At 40.3% G+C, this 18,463-nt stretch overlaps 1 protein-coding gene across 1 annotated transcript in view; it reads right to left on the bottom strand.

The window, feature by feature from the left end:
* MALRD1 (MAM and LDL receptor class A domain containing 1) overlaps window positions 1–18,463 on the bottom strand; it is a 405,586-nt gene that overhangs the window by 41,337 nt on the left and 345,786 nt on the right. Inside the window, exons 30-32 of the mRNA XM_062210772.1 lie at window positions 12,450–12,713; window positions 6,939–7,064; window positions 1,271–1,337 (exon numbers count right to left, since the gene is read on the bottom strand). Of these exons, the coding sequence (XP_062066756.1) occupies window positions 1,271–1,337; window positions 6,939–7,064; window positions 12,450–12,713 (457 nt within the window). The remainder of the gene's footprint in view (window positions 1–1,270; window positions 1,338–6,938; window positions 7,065–12,449; window positions 12,714–18,463) is intronic.

Genomic DNA, 18,463 nt, shown 5'->3' with positions numbered 1-18,463 from the left:
GACAAAACACTCTGAGAAACTCATTAGTAATCTGATTTCAACATGAAACCAATGGCTAAATATATCTCATAAAATTTTTGGTTTTGTTTTAACTGGCAGAAGTTTTTGTATTTCATTTTCTAGGAATAAACTGCTTTCCTAATATATATGTTTACTTAGAATGATATAATTATTAAAACAAATATTATTATTATTATTATTATTATTATTACTATTTTTTGCCAGGCAGAGTTAGACGGTGAGAGAGAGACAGAGAGAGAGGACTTCCTTGCATTGGTTCACCCCCCAAATGGCTGCTATGACTGGTGCACTGTGCCAATTTGAAGCCAGGAGCCAGGTGCTTCCTCCTAGTCTCCCATGTAGTGCAGGGCCCAAGGGCTTGGGCCATCCTCCACTGCACTCCCTGGCCACAGCAGAGAGCTGGACTGGAAGAGGAGCAACTGGGACAGAATCCAGCGCCCCGGCCAGGACTAGAACCTGGGGTGTCGGCACCGCAGGCGGAGGATTAGCCTAGTGAGCCACAGCACCGGCCATAAAAACAATTATTAATCACTTTTTTGATACTTATGTGGGTTTTGTTAGGACTTGATTATCAAACTTCAGTTTTCCAATAAACCGCAATATATTCATAGGTCTGCTAGATTAAAAGCAAATATAGTGGAATATGTACCATTTCCATTGAGGTTTATGCAACTTTTTGAACAATTCCCTAAAGGGTGAAAGAATAAACCAAAGCAATCTTTGATATGCAATATAAATAATTCCTCAAACAAATCATAAGGCCTGTTCTTGTTTATTCTTGCTTTGAGTATGCAAATACATTCCTTACCTGTACCTTAACTTTACTCATAAACATTCATTCAATAAACCAAAAATGGTCTTATTTATGAACTAATTTTAACCTTTGCTGTTAGAACAGAAAAATATGGAACTTAACATTAACAGAGATAAAGGAAATACAGACTAAATTCATCTGAAATAGAATACCCATATTAGAAAATCTTTTTAAATTTGATATATATTGAGAACAACTAGCGATGAATATTATAACCACATATTCCACGTAATATAAAATGTTGAAGAACATGGAAAATCATATTAGGTTGTATTTTTTCTGAAATATGCTTTTTATTTCTCTTATTCGGAAAGGTAAACATAACTACTGCCATTATCACTTTTTTTTTAACTTTAATAACCACATACTGATTGGTGTTCTATTATAATAGAAAAGTAAGTAAGCCAGAAAAGACAGACAGACCATGCTCCTTACCGACACGTGGGACCATTTTTCTCCACCACACAAGCTCCACCATTTCTGCAGTAATTTACTGGACACTCTGAAAAGCAGCATCACAGAGCACAGTGAGTCATAAATGTGAGGAGGAGGAGGACACACTCCTGTAGCCACTGCGTTACATCCGATCTCTGGAAGCAAATGGTTTCCCAGCTACTAAAAGGGAAAGAATTCTCCTCGGTTACTTTTCTGCTCCTCCAACATGTGCTCAAAGGGCCTTGCTGCCGTGGTTCCTGCCCTTCACATGCCCCAGTGGGTCACAGTAGAAGACTTTCTTCTCCGCTGGATTAGGTACAATCTGCCTCCTGAGGATGTGTATGTAGGACATATTTGTGGTTACACTGTTTATTTGTTGTTGTTTACTGAAACATTTATTTAGCTCCACACCATAGTCACCATATCACGGTAGATGACTGCTTGGCATGGGTGGCCTTGTCTTGTGGATAAAATTGTAGATGACTGCTTGGCATGGGTGGCCTTGTCTTGTGGATAAAATTACTCATGCATGGCCGGCGCTGCGGCTCAATAGGCTAATCCTCCGCCTGCGGTGCCGGCACACCGGGTTCTAGTCCCGGTCGGGGCACCGGATTCTGTCCCGGTTGCCCCTCTTCCAGGCCAGCTCTCTGCTATGGCCCAGGAGTGCAGTGGAGGATGGCCCAAGTGCTTGGGCCCTGCACCCTATGGGAGACCAGGATAAGCACCTGGCTCCTGCCTTTGGAGCAGCGCAGAGCGCCAGCCACAGCGTGCCGGCCATGGCGGCTATTGGAGGGTGAACCAACGGCAAAAGGAAGACCTTTTGTCTCTCTCTTTCTCTCACTGTCCACTCTGCCTGTCAAAAATAATAATAAAAAAAAATTGCTCATGCATGCATGTCTCCTACCTCTGCAGCAGACAGCAGCATAGCTGGCTCATCCCTTCCTTGCCCTGGCCCTGCTATTTTACTGCTCTGTCATTCCCTAGTTCTAGTTTAGCATAAACATTTATTTTCAAAAGTGGCTTGCTAAAAAGCAGCTAAATGTCCTCCCACAGCTACCACTGTGCAAGTGGTTAGCACTTTCTCCTTCTAGAGCATTCACTCAAACTGCTTCCTTTGATCCTCACAACACAACCCAGATGCCCTGAGGGCCTGCCAATTTCCCCATTCACTTAAGGCTCAAGTTTCTCCTTCTGGGTTTTTTTGTTTGTTTTAAATTTTTTGACAGGCAGAGTGGACAGTGAGAGAGAGAGACAGAGAGAAAGGTCTTCCTTTTTGCCGTTGGTTCACCCTCCAATGGCCGCCACGGCCGGCACGCTGCGACCGGTGCACCATGCTGATCCGATGGCAGGAGTCAGGTGCTTCTCCTGGTCTCCCATGGGGTGCAGGGCCCAAGCACTTGGGCCATCCTCCACTGCACTCCCTGGCCACAGCAGAGAGCTGGCCTGGAAGAGGGGCAACCGGGACAGGATCAGTGCCTCGACCGGGACTAGAACCCGGTGTGCCGGCGCCGCAAGGTGGAGGATTAGCCTATTGAGCCGCGGCGCCGGCCTTCCTTCTGGGTTTTTAAACACCAGATTCTTGAAGGACACCATTCCTCCTTTGATGGGCTCCAATACTTGATAGAAACCTTCACTGTCTTCAATTTTTAACTTGAAAAAATTTATCCTGAGTACCTATTAAACCTCTGGCACTTGGTGAGGAGCTGGATATATAACAATAATACAAGCGCTTAAAACAGTTGGTAAGACTGCAGGCACTAGATTCAGACGGTCTGAGTTGGAATCTCAGCTTCACTTATTAGTTGTGTAATACTGGGTAAGATACTTAATCTCTCTGTGCCTCGGGCTCATCTCTATAAAACAGACAACCAATCTCACAAGATTGTTGAGAATGTGAGAATAATACTAAGATCAAAGTAGGTGTTAAATAAATGTTGACTCCAAAAAGATATTTTCCTCTCTTCCAATGGCCTGCTAAGCTCATAGAGAATGCAAAAAAGTACACAGGGCATAAACATACTGTATGAAAAATAACCTGCTAGAATGGATGCACCACAGGTGACAAGAGCATCAAGAAGAGCACATTAGTCAAATTTGCAAAGGAAATGCTTCCTATAAAAGAAGCAGTCGCCTTTTATTTGGGTAGCAGTGTGTTTGTTTACAGGTAAACATAAACAGCCCAAAGTCTGAAAAGGCTTGGTACATTGGAGGGAGTGAAGGAAGTCCCCCATGGATGTTGATAACATCAAGAGGAGCTAAGAGAAAGTCAGAAATACATGAGGCCCAGAGCATTAAAGACTAAGTGAGGCTGAGATTTTTAAGAAGGGGAGTGGATGTGGCCAGCACTGTGGCATAGAGGGTAAAGCCGCCACCTGCAGTGCCGACATCCCATATGGGCACCAGTGTGAGTCCTGGCTGCTCCACTTCCAATCCATTTCTCGGCTATGGCCTGGGAAAGCAGTAGATGATGGTCCAAGTTCTTGGGCCCCTGCACCTACAAAGGAGACCGGAAGAAGCTCCTGGCTCCTGGCTTTGGATTGGCGCAGCTTCGACCATTGTGGCCAATTGGGGAGTGAACTGGTGGATGGAAGACCTCTCTCTCTCTCTCTCTCTCTCTCTCTCTCTCTCTCTCTGCCTCCCCTTCTCTCTCTGTATAACTCTGACTTTCAAATAAATAAATAAATCTTAAAAAAAATTTGGAAACTTAATGCAACCACAATTCAGAGGTGATATCTTTGGAAGATGACTAGGATTAGACAAAATTGTCAGAGTAGATGAACCATAATTGAATACTGGAAGCTTTATAAGAGGAGGGAGAGAGACCAGAAGACACACACATATGCTCCATGTCTCTTTCACATGGTTCCCTCTACTGCTTTGTGACCCTGCCATCAAGAAGACTATCAGCAGATGTGGGCCCTTGAATTCCCAGAACTGTGGGCATTCTGTATGAAGCAGCCTCAGGAATTTTGTCACAGTAAGACGAGATGGATTAAAACAAGGTCACACAGATATAGTTCTCACATTTACAGGAGCGGATCAACCTTTACCTGGCCAGAGACAGGATGATGGTCACAGAGGACAGTGGGAAAGTAAAGAGGAGATCAGAAGCATTAGGCAGCAACAGCAGTATGCACTGAGGACAACCACTGCAGGGAAGTGGGGGCTTGAGAGAGGAAACTGTCAAGCCAGCCACTGGACATGAGTAGAGAGATGGCAGGAGCATCAGGAATCAGGAAAGTAGGCAAGGAGGGAAGTGTAGTTTGAGACAAAAACTGAAATGTGCTATGTGTGTGGTATCATTTTTCTTTTCAAAACATTTCGGTTTTCCTTCCCCTTTGACTTCCCTTACCTCTCCTTGTTTAATGGATCACAGCCAGGGAGTGGGGTCCTGAAGCAGAGAGCAAAGGGCTTCATCTGTCAGGCATGAGAGGTGTGCTCAGCTGAACAGCTCAGAGACAAAACTTTCCTAACAAGAAACGTGCTGATTTGATGAAAAATAGCCCAGCAATATGGCAGCACGTCAGCAGATGTAAATCCTGCTAGATAAACCATTTCATGATTATTTTTAAGTACAATATTAGTTTTCTTCAAGTAAGGGTTCTATCTGATACTGTGGGACATCAGAACCCATACAGTCCACCACAGATGTACACTTTCTCTGAACTCATTAATATTTAGCTGATTATAGAGACTCACACATATAGGTCTATTTTCCTTGGAACCACTCAGTGAATCTTGTTTCCTTGCAATGCACAGTGGAGTGCTGTAGAAAGAATTTGAATGCGCACTGTAATAAGGAGTCATCCTAGTGTTTTGGAGAACCAAAGATTTGTGGATTGTCTCTGTGAGTTCTTTGTAAGTTTCTGCCATAGACCCAATTTCTTTACCCATAAAATATAAATACACAGTTTGAAGTATCTTCATCCATAATTTACTCAAAGCACATTGAATGGGAAGGGTAGAGTGATGAGTAGTAAGGAAGAGGCTGGGTATTTCTAGTAGGTAAACAGATAGTTTCCCAGATAGACACTAGGCATCCATGAAGGTGATACTGGAACTAGCACAGACACCCTTATTTTTAGCTACAGTAAGACCTCTCCAGCTTGTCCCTGTTGCTTGGTTACTGTGACTATCTGCCTGAAGGCCAACAGAGCTCAGAGTTGACCAGCTAGAAGTATCATTCTGGGCAAAATTCATATTTACTCCCATTCTAGTCTGTCCCTGTGGATAAGCAGGAACACACACATACACACACACACACATAAGCTTTCAGGCTTAGAAATAAGTAACTTGCAACTAGGTACCTATTTTTTCCCTCTTTATATATACAGAGACCAGCAAGTGATGGCTGTCATGTTGTCCTTCACCATAAGACTGATAACCACTTGAGTCAATATAGCTTCTGTGATATCTAGCTCAGTCATTTATGAGTTGTGTGACTTCGGGCTGGGGTATTCCAGGTTAAGTTCTTCACATTTTTTTTGTGATTGTGATAGAATTATATTGTCTCTATTGTTTTATATATCTCCTACAATCAAAATTCAATTATTCAGGAGAGAGATACAAACAATAGACTACAAAGGTTAGAGAAACATTAACACAATCTTGTTCAGTTTAATAAGTTTACTTTTAATGAACAGATATATAAAGGAAGCTCTTTTGAAGAAAAAAATTACTAGTTTTTATTTACTTTTTTTTTTAAAATGAGAGGTAGGGGAAAGTGCAGGGAAGAAAGGAAGAGGAAGAGAGAGAGAGAGAGAGAGAGAGAGAGAAACAGACAGAATGAGCTCTCATCCACTGGCTCATTCCTCAAATGCCCACAATGGCAAGGGCTGGGCCAAGCTAAATTCAGGAAACAAAAACTTAATCTGGGTCTCCTCTGTGAGTTACAGGGACCCACCTTCTTGAAACTTGAACTCAGTTACTCTGAAATGGGACTTGAGTGTCTTAAATACCAGGCCAAATGCTCACCCTTTGTATAATATTTTTTCCCAAGGTTTTTATTTATTTATTTAAAAAGTAGAGTGACAGAGAGGGAGAAACAGATATTTCCCATCTACTGGTTTACTCCTTAAATGTCCACAACAGCAGGGGCTGGAAAAGGATGAAATCAGGAGCCAGAATCACCATCCAGGCCTCCTGTTTGGGTGACAGGAACCCAGGTATTTGGGCCATCATCTGCTGCCTCCAGATGCATTATCAGAAGGCTAAATCAGAATTGGAGGCAGGGCAAGACCTTAGGTGCTCCAAAATGGGATATGAGCCTCTCAAGTGACAGCTTAACCCTCTGGGCCATAACACCTGCAACTCAACTATAGCTTTTTTTTTAAAAAAATAATAACATTAGATTGTATTGGGTTACCTTATTGCAGAAATGAAACAACTTTAATAGAGGAGATTAAACACTAATAAGCTCAAATTATATTAAACTAAAACTACATGTATGATTTTTATTTAGTGAACATTGGATAGAATAAGCATATATTATAAATTTTGTGGTAAAGTTGGTGATTAATGTCAACATTATTCCAGCCTCCCAACCAATAAGGGGAGTTCAACCATTCCACGGTTGCCATTGTTTAGAATCTCAATTTTAATATTTTTATTGTCTGCAAATTAAGTTACTATTCATTTTGCAAAGAACATTAAGATGCAAATGGAGTACCTGAGCAGCTAGACTCATCAGGTTGGAAATTCACACAGTCAGCAAAACCATCACAGCGGTGGTGAGCTGCGATGCAGCTATTAGACGAGGTGCATACCAGAGCTCCCTCAGAACAGCTCTCGTTGGCTGAAACAAAGAACAATGATCATGATTGATCACCAAGAATACCTTTTTCCCAATGAACTTCTCATAATAATAAGACAGTTTATTGTGTTATCTTTCACTTTTTCTAGTCCTGCATTTTACAAGATAATTCTGATTAGAGGAAAATTCAAACTCATTAAGTTGAAACTTTCTGCAAAAAAAGTTTGTTGACAGAATAACTTCCCAGTTATATATTATTACGGACTGAATTGTATCCCCTCAAAATTCTTGTGTTGGAGCCCTAAGCTCTAATAGGAGGTAATTAGGGTTGGGGTCATCAGGGCATGGCTCTACTCCAATGTGAGTGATGATTTTCTTACAAGGAGAGTGAAAGCGATAGAGACAGACAGACACAGACGGACCTCAGCTGTGTATGCACAGAGAGAACACAGAGGATACAGCACCTACGAACAAAGGAGAGAGGCCTGAGGAGACGCCAGACCTGCCAATGCCTTGTCTTGGACTTCTGGGCTCCAAAACTGAGTGTTCTGTTGTTCAAGCCATCCCATCTGTGATATTTTGTTGTGGTGGCCTGAGCAGACTAATGTATGCACTGTAGAGGCAGAATTGATCTCAGGTGAAAATTCAACATTTACCTCAAGGCAGATGTCTCTGTGCTCTGCTTCTTTCCTGATGTCCCTGAAATTATGTGCAATCAAAATGACAAAGATTACAGCTTAATTCAATGTTCATCATCTTCCAGCTGGGGCATAAGCCACAGGTGGTCACTAGGTACCTGCTGGATGCATGGTGATGATATAGGAAGTTAAAACTCAATGGTAGGATTATGTGCCTTCATAGCACTGTGCTCAAGTGTCAGAGGGGTACTGTAGTGGTCCCTGAGTCTCTTGTTGAGGGCCACAGCAGAGCTTGACTTGACTTCAAGGGACAAACATAATAACTGATAGGGATGATATTGCTCACAAGATAGCTGCTGCTTCAGAAAAATATCCTTACCAATACCTACAAGGAGCACTCAAAAACTGTTCCATGGCAATCTGGTCTGCAAATATTCATTCTCTCTCTCTCTCTCTCTCTCTCTCTCTTTCTCTCTTTCTCTCTTTCTCTCTCTCATGTGAATCTTGATGAATTCCCTGAGATAGACTTTAGTCACTCAGAAGCCCAATTATTACAATTATTAGTGTGGAAAGTATATTCTTGTGTTCTCCCTTCCCACTCTCTAGTCTTTTCTAGTCTTTACAGCTTCCTATAAAGGAAAAGTCTTTGGTTTAGATTGATTTTATGAGTTAGGGCTGGCTGAGAACCCCTCATTTCAAGCAGCAATAATGGCAAAACATATCTTTGTTTTCTTGCTTGTCTCAGGACCTGGAAACCTGCAGGTTTGGGCTTCAGCTCTGACCCCTGTTTTCTGGTTCTACTCTGTTTTTGGTCCAGGCAATGTTAACGTTTACCTTGTCACTGAACCTTTTTATCTCATAACTCTTCTACCTAGCATTGTTATATGTCTGGAGTAGAGGGGATGGGTCAGAGCATGAACTCACTGCATTATTTGATTGGAACGTCTAGATGGATTTCAAAAGCAATAAATAATGGTGATATTGATCTTCTTTTTTAACCCTGCTCCTCTGAGTACCAGAATTTGGTGGAGATATGCCAAATACAATAGTCAATAATCAGAAGTTTCTGGCATTAAGCTCAGTTTCAAAAATAATAGCTCTCTTTTCATCAGATTTCCTTGTTGGTACAATGTGTAACACATATTTGAAATTTGGCTGCTAACACCTTAAAAAAAGATCTGTATTGGAAGTTCTTTGCAGTAGAACAGATAAAATTATCACCTTTTCAAAGCAAATTGATAAATATGTTGGCACAGGAATAAACATCCTTATGTATAGATTTTGCACAGATTCTGCCACTTAATCTTCTTTTCATGTATAGTGTATTGGAAAGAATTATTTGAGGTATTATATCTAAGTTGTATTTATGAAATTTGTATTTCTTAAAAAATAAATTAAAAAAGAGTCAAGTAGGAATAGATTTGCAATACGTCTTAATTTATAATATTTCCAGAAAAACAATCATCTGGCAGAGTGGGAATAGAGTCTGTAGGTGCAAATTCAGTAAGTTTGATATTGGAATGGTGGGCAAAGTAGTTTGTCTTAACTGGAGAGTCTGGGTAAAGAAGTAGTACAGGCAGACCTAAAAAACAAGGTGTTTGGTGGGAGAGTTAGCCAATAGGTAGCAGCCGATTAATAAGGAAAACAAGACTCTGAGATCAGCATGGACTAGCTGCTTCTCTTAATAAAATGCTCCACTTCTTACCAAGTGGTCCTCTCTGACTCCAGATTCAGACAACTCTTCCCTCTTCTCACACCTTTCAGTCTATGAGTAATAAAAGCCTCTACTCTTACTATCCTTGTAGCTTACTTATACATACCATTTCCCCAATAATCAATCCCTTATTAATATATTCTCTATTTACACACTACCAGTGTGCCCCTTATTTATTGACAGGATAACAGCTAATAAAACACAGATGAAATAATGAAACTTTCTAGTAAACAGATTGCTATCTGAGGAGTATCAAGGAAAAGCGTGTTCTTAGTTTTATGCTATTGTGTTGCTCCATGTCATTAACCGGATTTTTTTTTTCTTTTTTGGGCCAAATGGTATACTTTTGATACAAGAAATATCACTTCAGCTTTAAAAATATTAACGTGTCCACCAGAAAGACAATATTAAATATAAATTATTTTAAGTGTGCAATTCATCACAGGTTTGTCAAAACATTCTGATCATTGGAAAATTTATTTGTGCAAGAATAAAAGGCCTTCACATTTCAACTGATATTTATTTCGCTGCTTGAAATAATAAACATCTCAGAATTCTTACGCCTACAACATTTAAACATGTACAAGGCACTCTAAGCAGCTGAACTCATTTTTTTATTCTATATCCCACTCCCAAGCCAACTTCTGGGAAGAACTGCCTACAGTAGATTTCTCTTTTTGTTGTTTTCCACACGCTCTTCATGGAGATTGATTTCAAAATTCTGCCCCATTTCCCCACTCTACTGAAAGTTCTGTCTCCCACATTACCAAGAAACAATTTTTCCCCCAATTTATATTTTTAACCCTAATAATATGCAATCTCAGAAATATTCAATATTCTCTGACACCTTTAAGATCATCTTGCTCTTTTTTTGTTGCCCTTCTATGTCTATCACCATGGAAGGGTTAAATATACTGTTGAAGCATTTTGAATGAGTTAAAGACAATTAAAAAAAGCACCTACAAGAAGATCACATTGATTTTTGTACTTTTAAAAAAAATGTTTAAGTATTTATTTGAAAGGAAGAGTGACAAAGAGACAGACAGAGAATGAGAGTTATAGACACAGATCAAGCGATCAAGATATCTTCCATCTACAGATTCATCGTCCAAATGCCCACAACAGCCATGGATAGGCAATGGGAGGCCAGGAGCCTGGAACTCCAACTGAGTCTCCCACAAGGGTGAAAGAACTCACATCTGCTGCCTTTCAGTCCTCATCACAAACGTCATTAAGCAGCATCTTTCTATCTTCTTCCTATGACACTTCTCATCCTCTGGTAACCACTATCACTGAATGCTCTTATTCAGTCATTTGCACTAGCATTTTTTTCCTCATCAATGCCTAGTGTGGGCTTATATCCCTTTAGAGGCAAAATTTCATATGACCACCTAGTCTAATGCCATTTTTCCAATGAGTGCCTAAAATTACACAGTACTTTTCTAAACTTTTCTTTTAGTATCATGTATATTTGAAGTCAAAGATCATGTGATTATTTTGAACTTAATATGATCTCCATCAGCCAGATCTTAATGGGAACAGGGATATATAATTTGGCAATATTTCTCCTCTCAATTCACCTCCATTTGCTTGCCTTTCCTCTAAGAAAATAGTACAAAATCTGACAAGTTGATTTTATCAGAGAATATTGAGCAGAAACTAACATGGATATGAAAAACTAATCTCTATGTCTAAACCCAGAAGAGTTTCACTGATTTAAGGCTAAAGACTGTCTCATTCATCTTTACTCCTTTTCCAACAGTTATAATTCCAAATACCTACACTAAATAGGACACTGAAATAACCTTATTTTTCCCAACATTTCCCTATTATATAGATATCCCAAGATATTTTTACTACTCAAAAAAGTGATTACTAACATATAGTTTATGGACCTCTGTCACTGCAGCTCTTGCCAAGAAAATATAATATATTACTTTATTATAATAAGCCAGTGAGCAAATAAATAACTAAATAAAATGTTAGTGGTGCTTAGCCTCCACCATGATTATATGCTCCCTTAAAGATACGGGTAATTGGGCTGGCACTGCAGCTCACTTGGCTAATCTCTGCCTGCTGCGCTGGCACCCTGGGTTCTAGTCCCAGTTGGGGCACCAGATTCTGTCCCGGTTGCTCCTCTTCCAGTCCTGCTCTCTGCTGTGGCCCAAGAAGGCAGTGTATCATGGCCCAAGTGCTTGGGCCCTGCACCCACATGGGAGACCAGGAGGAAGCACCTGGCTCTTGGCTTTAGATTGGCGCAGTACGCCAGCCATGGCAGCCATTTGGGGGGTGAACCAACGGAAAGGAAGACCTTTCTGTCTCTCTCTCTCTCTCACCGTCTAACTCTGCCTGTCAAAAAAAATAAAATAAAATAAATAAAAAGATATGTGTAACTGATTCTCAATTACATTGAACTTTCCATAGTCTTTCCATAGCTGATGCTGGCTGGTTGTAATACAATTAGAAGGTGCTGCACGCAGGGCTTGAGGTTTCACATGTACTGGCTCAAATCCTCACAGCCTTGAAAACTAGGTAGTACTGACCTCATTGCATGGATGATGAGACTGAGATAGGCGGCACTCAAAGAAAAACCCCCAAATTGCACAAATAGTAAGTGACAGGGATAAGGATCAAGCCTGTGTCCTTAGGATTTAATATCCCATGAACTCTTCATGATATGACAGCTGCTCAGGGGATTGTCCAGTCTATAGCCCTTTTCTTGAGCTATGCACATGAATCTTGAAGGTGGGAAGAAATTTTAATTATTCTTCTTTGAAAAGATTAAAAAAAAAAGGCATTCCCTATATGGAGGATCCAGGACAAATGGAAAAGTAAGTAAGGAAGGTTTAACAGAAATGAGTGTGGGCACCAAACGCTAAGCAAGGGCTGCAGGGCTACACGCTCTGCTTTACCATCTCTCCCTTCCCACCACCCCACCCTCTCCCCTACACACAATGTGATTGATGATGGGATCATGGTAATATTCTACAGAACTTTGTTTTGTCTTGCTAGTCCTCTTTATCATTTTGAAACAGAATTTTCCCTTGGCACACAGAGTTAGTGAAAATAACTCACGACAGCTGGATTCATCTTCATTAAAGTGACAGTCTGGCACTCCGTCACACAGCAGGAGAGACGGGATACACTGGCCCCCAGAGCAGGGGAACTCCATTTCCCCACAGAGCTGAGGTGTGGAGCCAGTAGAACAATCCATTTCATCAGATCCATCTGCGCACTCTTCTGAGCCATTACATATCCCAGAGAGAGGGACACACTGGAGTGTGTAGATACAAGAAAATTGATCCACACCACAGGATGGTGGCTGTGTTGTGGCAGGACCTAAAAGAGAGAACAACTCATGTTAGCATTAAGAGAATGTTTTGAAAGAGAGAGAGAGAGAGAAAGAGAAATAGAGAGAGAGAAACTACTTTGTCCTCAGTGTTGGAAACATTGCACGAGATGATATTCTTGAATAAGCATAAACCATTCTGGTTAGTGAAATTAGCTTCCAGTTAGGAATAATAGGATCCTACACATATGGTTAGAGAATATGTCCTATCTTAACCTGAGAAACACGTTCTATAAAAATGGCATTATTGACATGAAAACCCTTACTTTTAAAAGAAAGAAGATATTTGCTTTGCATGTGACTTCAAAGTTAGACTCTGCTTAAGAGTAAAGATAATTTTTGGAAAGGCACCCTCAAAACGTTAGAATTTAAAGACAATGGTATTACATAATTCAACGTTATATAATTCACATCCTATGTTATTTAGACAAGGCCATAGTCAAAGTGGAAGGTCTCTCCTCCCTTAAGAGAAAGGTAGCTCCTTCTTTGATGGCTCGTTCTTTCTGCTGGGATCTCAGTCACAGAGATCTTACATTTAGGTCTTTTTTTTTCCACCAGAGTGTCTATGCTTCCCATGTGTGAAATACTCTCATGGGCTTTTTAGCCAGATCCGAATGCCTTAAGGGCTGATTCTGAGGCCAGAGTTCTGTTTAGGACATCTGCCATTCTATGAGTCTGTTGTGTATTGCACTTCCCATGCTGGATTGTTCTCTCCTCTGTAATTCTATCAGTTAGTATTAGCAGACACTAGTCTTGTTTATGTGATCCCTTTGACACTTAATCCTATCATTATGATCACTTTGACTAGTATACTAGTAGTATGTCCTGAAATCTGGTATTGAGATGCCTCTGGCTTTGTGTTTGTTGTACAAGATTGCTTTAGCTATTTGAGGTCTCCTGTGTCTCCATATGAATTTCAGCATCATTTTTTCCAGATCTGAGAAGAATGTGTTTGGTTTTGATTGATATAGTATTGGGCCTATAAATTGCTTTTGGGAGAATGGACATTTTGATGATACTGATTCTTCCAATCCATAAGCATGGAAGATTTTTCTATTTTTAGTATCCTCTTCTATTTCTTTCTTTAAGATTTTATAATTCTCATTGTATAGATCTTTAACGTCCTTGGTTAAGTTTATTCCAAGGTATTTGATTGCTTTTGTAGCTATTGTGAATGGGATTGATCTTAGAAGTTTTTCTCAGCCGTAGCATTGCCTATTTATACAATGCTGTTGATTTTATATCCTGCTACTTTGCCAAACTCTTCTATGAATTCCAATAGTCTCTTAACCGTTTTTGTGTTAAAGTTTATTTTGTCTGATATTAAGATGGCTATGCCAGCTCTTTTTTGGTTTTTGTTGGCATGTAATATCTTTTCCAACCTTTCACTTTCAGTCTGCATGCATCTTTATTGGAAAGATGTGTTTCTTGTAAGCAACAATTAGATGGGTTTTGTTTTTTAATCCATTCAGCCATTCTGTGTCTTTTAACAGGAGAATTGAGGCCATTTACATTCAATGTGACTATTGATAAGTAGTGACTCTGCCCTACCATTTTTCCAAAGATATTTCTAATATATGCTTTGAACTTCATATGGTCTTTTACTTACAGATTTTCTTCCTTTACCTTCTTTTGTATTGATGGCTGTGTTTCTGTGTGTAAGACATCTTTAAGCATATTTTGCAGAGCTAGACGAGTGGTGACAAATTCTTTTAATTTCTGTTTACTATGAAAGGTCTTTATTTCACCTTCATTCACAAATGAGAGCTTTGCAGGATATAATATTCTGGGATGGCAGTTTTTTTTCTCTTATTACTTGGGCTATATCTTGCCATTCCCTCCTAGCCTGTAGGGTTTCTGATGAGAAGTCTGCTGTGAGTCTAATTGGAGATCCTCTGAGAGTAATCTGACGTTTCTCTCTTGCACATTTTAGAATCTTTTCTTTATATTTCACTGTGGTGAGTTTGATTACAACGTGTCATGGTGAGGATCTCTTTTGGTCATGTTTATTGGGAGTTTTGTGTGCTTCCCGTACTAGGATGTCTCTGTCCTTCTCCAAACCTGGGAAGTTTTTTGCTGGTATCTCACTATAAAGGCATTCTAATCCTTTTTCTATCTCCATGCCTTCAGGAACTCCTAGAACCCGAATGTTGGGTTTTTAAATAGTATCCTGTAGATTGCCAACAATATTTTTTAGATTTCTAATTTCCTCTTCTTTTCTTTGGTTTGACTGTATACTTTCCTGTTCTCTGTCTTCTAAGTCCAATATTCTCTCTTTTATCTCACTGATTCTGTTTTTAAGACTCTCAAATGTGTTTTTTATTTGTTCTGTTGAATTCTTCATTTCATTTTGGTTTCTTTTCAATAACTCAATTTCAGGTTCTACTAAATTCCTCATTTCATTTTGATAGATTTTCTGTCCTGTCCTGCATGGATTTCAGTAGTTCATGCATTTGTTTTTGATTGCTTCTAAATGTTTTTATCATAAATTTTTTGAATTACCTATCTTGCATTTCTTCTGTCTCTTCATCCCCATAATCTTGTATTGGAGTGTAATGTTCATTTGTGAGAGTCATGATGTCTTCCTTGTTCTTTTTTTTTTTTTGACAGGCAGAGTGGACAGTGAGAGAGAGAGACAGAGAGAAAGGTCTTCCTTTGCCGTTGGTTCACCCTCCAATGGCCGCTGGGGCTGGCGCGCTGCAGCCGGCGCACCACACTGATCCCAAGGCAGGAGCCAGGTGCTTCTCCTGGTCTCCCATGAGGTGCAGGGCCCAAGCACTTGGGCCATCCTCCACTGCACTCCCGGGCCAAAGCAGAGAGCTGGCCTGGAAGAGAGGCAACTGGGACAGAATCCGGTGCCCCGACCGGGACTAGAACCCAGTGTGCCGGCATCGCAAGGCGGAGGATTAGCCTATTGAGCCACGGCACCGGCCCTTCCTTGTTCTTGACCTCGGTTTCTGCATTTGTTGTTTGGCATTGTGGAGATATTCTTTGGTTTCTTCTTTGTTTTTCTTTTCACTGTGGTGGCTTTTCTCGTTATACTATGACTCTAGATTAAGTGAACTGTCTGCTTTTGGTGAATCTCTAGAGGCTTGTGTTGGGTGTGGCCAGAGAGCTCTGTTCAGTTCTGTTCCTTCAGGGTTAAGAGTGTGCCAAAGGTGACACACCCAGGTTTGGCATGGTAAATCTTCTCTCTCTTTCTCTCTCTTTTTAAATTCAGAATGGAAGTAATTCCACTCAGCTGAGCTCTTCTCTTCTATGGCAATCAGTGCCTGAATGCTAGCCCCAGTGGGTATAATATTTATCTGCTCTGTCCCAAGGACCACACAAAGGATCTGTGCAGTCCTCAGAGTAAGCTCAGATTCCCCTGCAATGTCTCTCACCAGGTAGCCAAAGCCTCCCAAATTTGTGGAATCTCCCACCGAGACTACTCACATCTCAGCCACACTGTGAGTTCTCCCACACACCCTCAGTTTTTTTTTTTTTTTAACAGTTCCGGTTCTTAAGCTCCACACATTCACTAGTTCTTAGTCTCCTCTTATTTCTCCCCACCAGGGTCAGGTTTTTCTGCTTGGCTGAGGATGGGCACAGCCCTGAGCTGGCGCAGTTGTTACATATGTCCAAAATGGTGCCTGCTCTATTGTCTCACTCACCTTTGTAAGGTGAGTGGAGAGAGAGAATTGTGTCTGTACCAGTCCCTTTTATTTTTTTTTTTTTTTCTCTCCTCTAGTTCGGCTGGTGCACTTTCCCCTATGGGGCTTCAAGCCTCGTTCTCTCTAGGCTCCTCCTGCCGCTTTTCCGCCAGTGTCTCAGGCTACTGCGTTTTTTGCCTAACCTCCCTTTCCAGCGCTGGTATGTAGACTCAGCAGCTGGGCTCCTGAGCCATGGGCGCTCATGCCCTCCACATTGGTCCACCATGTCCCTCTAATTCCGGAAGAGTTTCCTCTGCAGTTTTTTCCCCAACTCTTCCCTGAGACTACAGTATCTCCACTTTTATTAAACTATCTTTTCCTGGATTGTCAGTGAGCTTCCTCCCTATTTCACCATCTTGGAGCCTTTCCTCAATACTCTGTTTTTTCCAATATACTCTGGTTTTGTCGCACCAGGTTTTGCTCTGAGATCCCGATTTAGTGCCCAAAGACTGAATGCCACTGTATCTAAAGTGCAGATGAAGTCCTAGTTTAGTGTAAGATTTTGTACTGGAATGAATCTTGAAAACAATCTTGTTCAAACCAAATTAACTCATGTAACAGATGAGGAGCTTAAGTTCACAGCATTTACATATTCAAAAATTTAGCATCCAATAAACTTTCATTACATAAAAGTGTTCCTCAGCAAAGATTTGAGTTCACAAACAAATCATCATTGGTCAAGGGAAAGTAAGTTATAGTGAGATGAAAGAAATGAGTTCTAATATTCTCTTTCACAAAATGGTGATGACATATGATGATAATTTATTATATATTTCAAAAAGGCTAGTAGAAAGAATTTTGAATGTTTTAACCAGAAAAAATAGTAAATGTTTGAGGAGATATATTACCCTGATTCAAACATTAAATAGTGTACACATATATCAAAACATCACATGGTATACCACCAACATACACATTTTTCTATGTCAATTAAAACATAAAATTTAAAAACTATGCTAGATAGAAAAATAAGCATGGGCCAAGAATGTTGAATATTGATTAATGATTCTCAAGGTCAAGGAATATATGTGAATACATAGGGTTGCACTACTTTTCAGGAGTGTTATTGTTTGGAGGGTCTTATACTCCTCATTGTCTCTTTGACAGTTGTTGATGAACTCATCAGTATATTAAAAGAAATAGAGCCAAATAGCAGTGGGGACCAGTCAGTAATTGTTTTGTTTACACATTCAAACTACTTTTATTTATGGATTTTTAAGTTCATTAATTTATTTAAAATGCAAAACAACAGTGAAAGTGAGAGGGAGAGTATGAGACAGATAGAGACAGACTTTTCTATCCTGTGGTTCACTCCCCAAATCCCCACAACAGCTGGAGCTGCGCCAGACCAAAGCCAGGAGCCTAGAAATCTAGCTGGATCTTTCACATGAATAGCAGGAACTCAACCACTTGAGCCATCATCTCCTGATGCCTTCTAGGACTGCATTAGCAGGAAGCTGGATTGGAAACAGAATAGCTGGGATTTAAATCAGGAATTTAGATATGGGATGTGGGTTTCCTAAGCAGCAGGTTCACCTACTGTGCTATCACACTCACCCCCTATTTATGAATTTTGTGAATAATCCACAGAGATATGCCTCAGGGTGGGCTTCCCAAAGAAGCTGATTTATAGCACTATCCAATCATCAAAGTGTTCTTTTAAATTAAATCCTTGCTGGATTGTTTCTCAGATTTTCCACAAAAATATTTCTGATGCAGAAGGAACATGAATTGGCACTCTGAAGGGAAAACTATGCAAACTCTTAGGCAGAAGCAGCTCTCCATGAATAAGCAAAGATGTATTTTCAGTTGACATTATATGCATAAGAATGGGAATAGCAGAGGGAGGAGGAAGAAGGTTGGGAGTGCAAGTGGGATGGAGGTTAGGGTGCTTAAGGACCACTATGTTCCTAGATCTATATATATGAAATGCATGAAGTTTGTATACATTAAAGATTTTTTAAAAAGAAATAAGCAAAGACTGGGGAATACTCAAATGTCAGTAACTGTGATAAATAGAGAGGAGGGAAGAAAGATACTTCAAGAAA

Source organism: Lepus europaeus, chromosome 14 (assembly GCF_033115175.1).
Source record: "Lepus europaeus isolate LE1 chromosome 14, mLepTim1.pri, whole genome shotgun sequence".
In the NCBI taxonomy this organism is placed as follows: Eukaryota; Metazoa; Chordata; class Mammalia; order Lagomorpha; family Leporidae; genus Lepus; species Lepus europaeus.
Note: the sequence above shows the minus strand (reverse complement) of the source record. Positions and strands in the feature narration are given on the sequence as shown.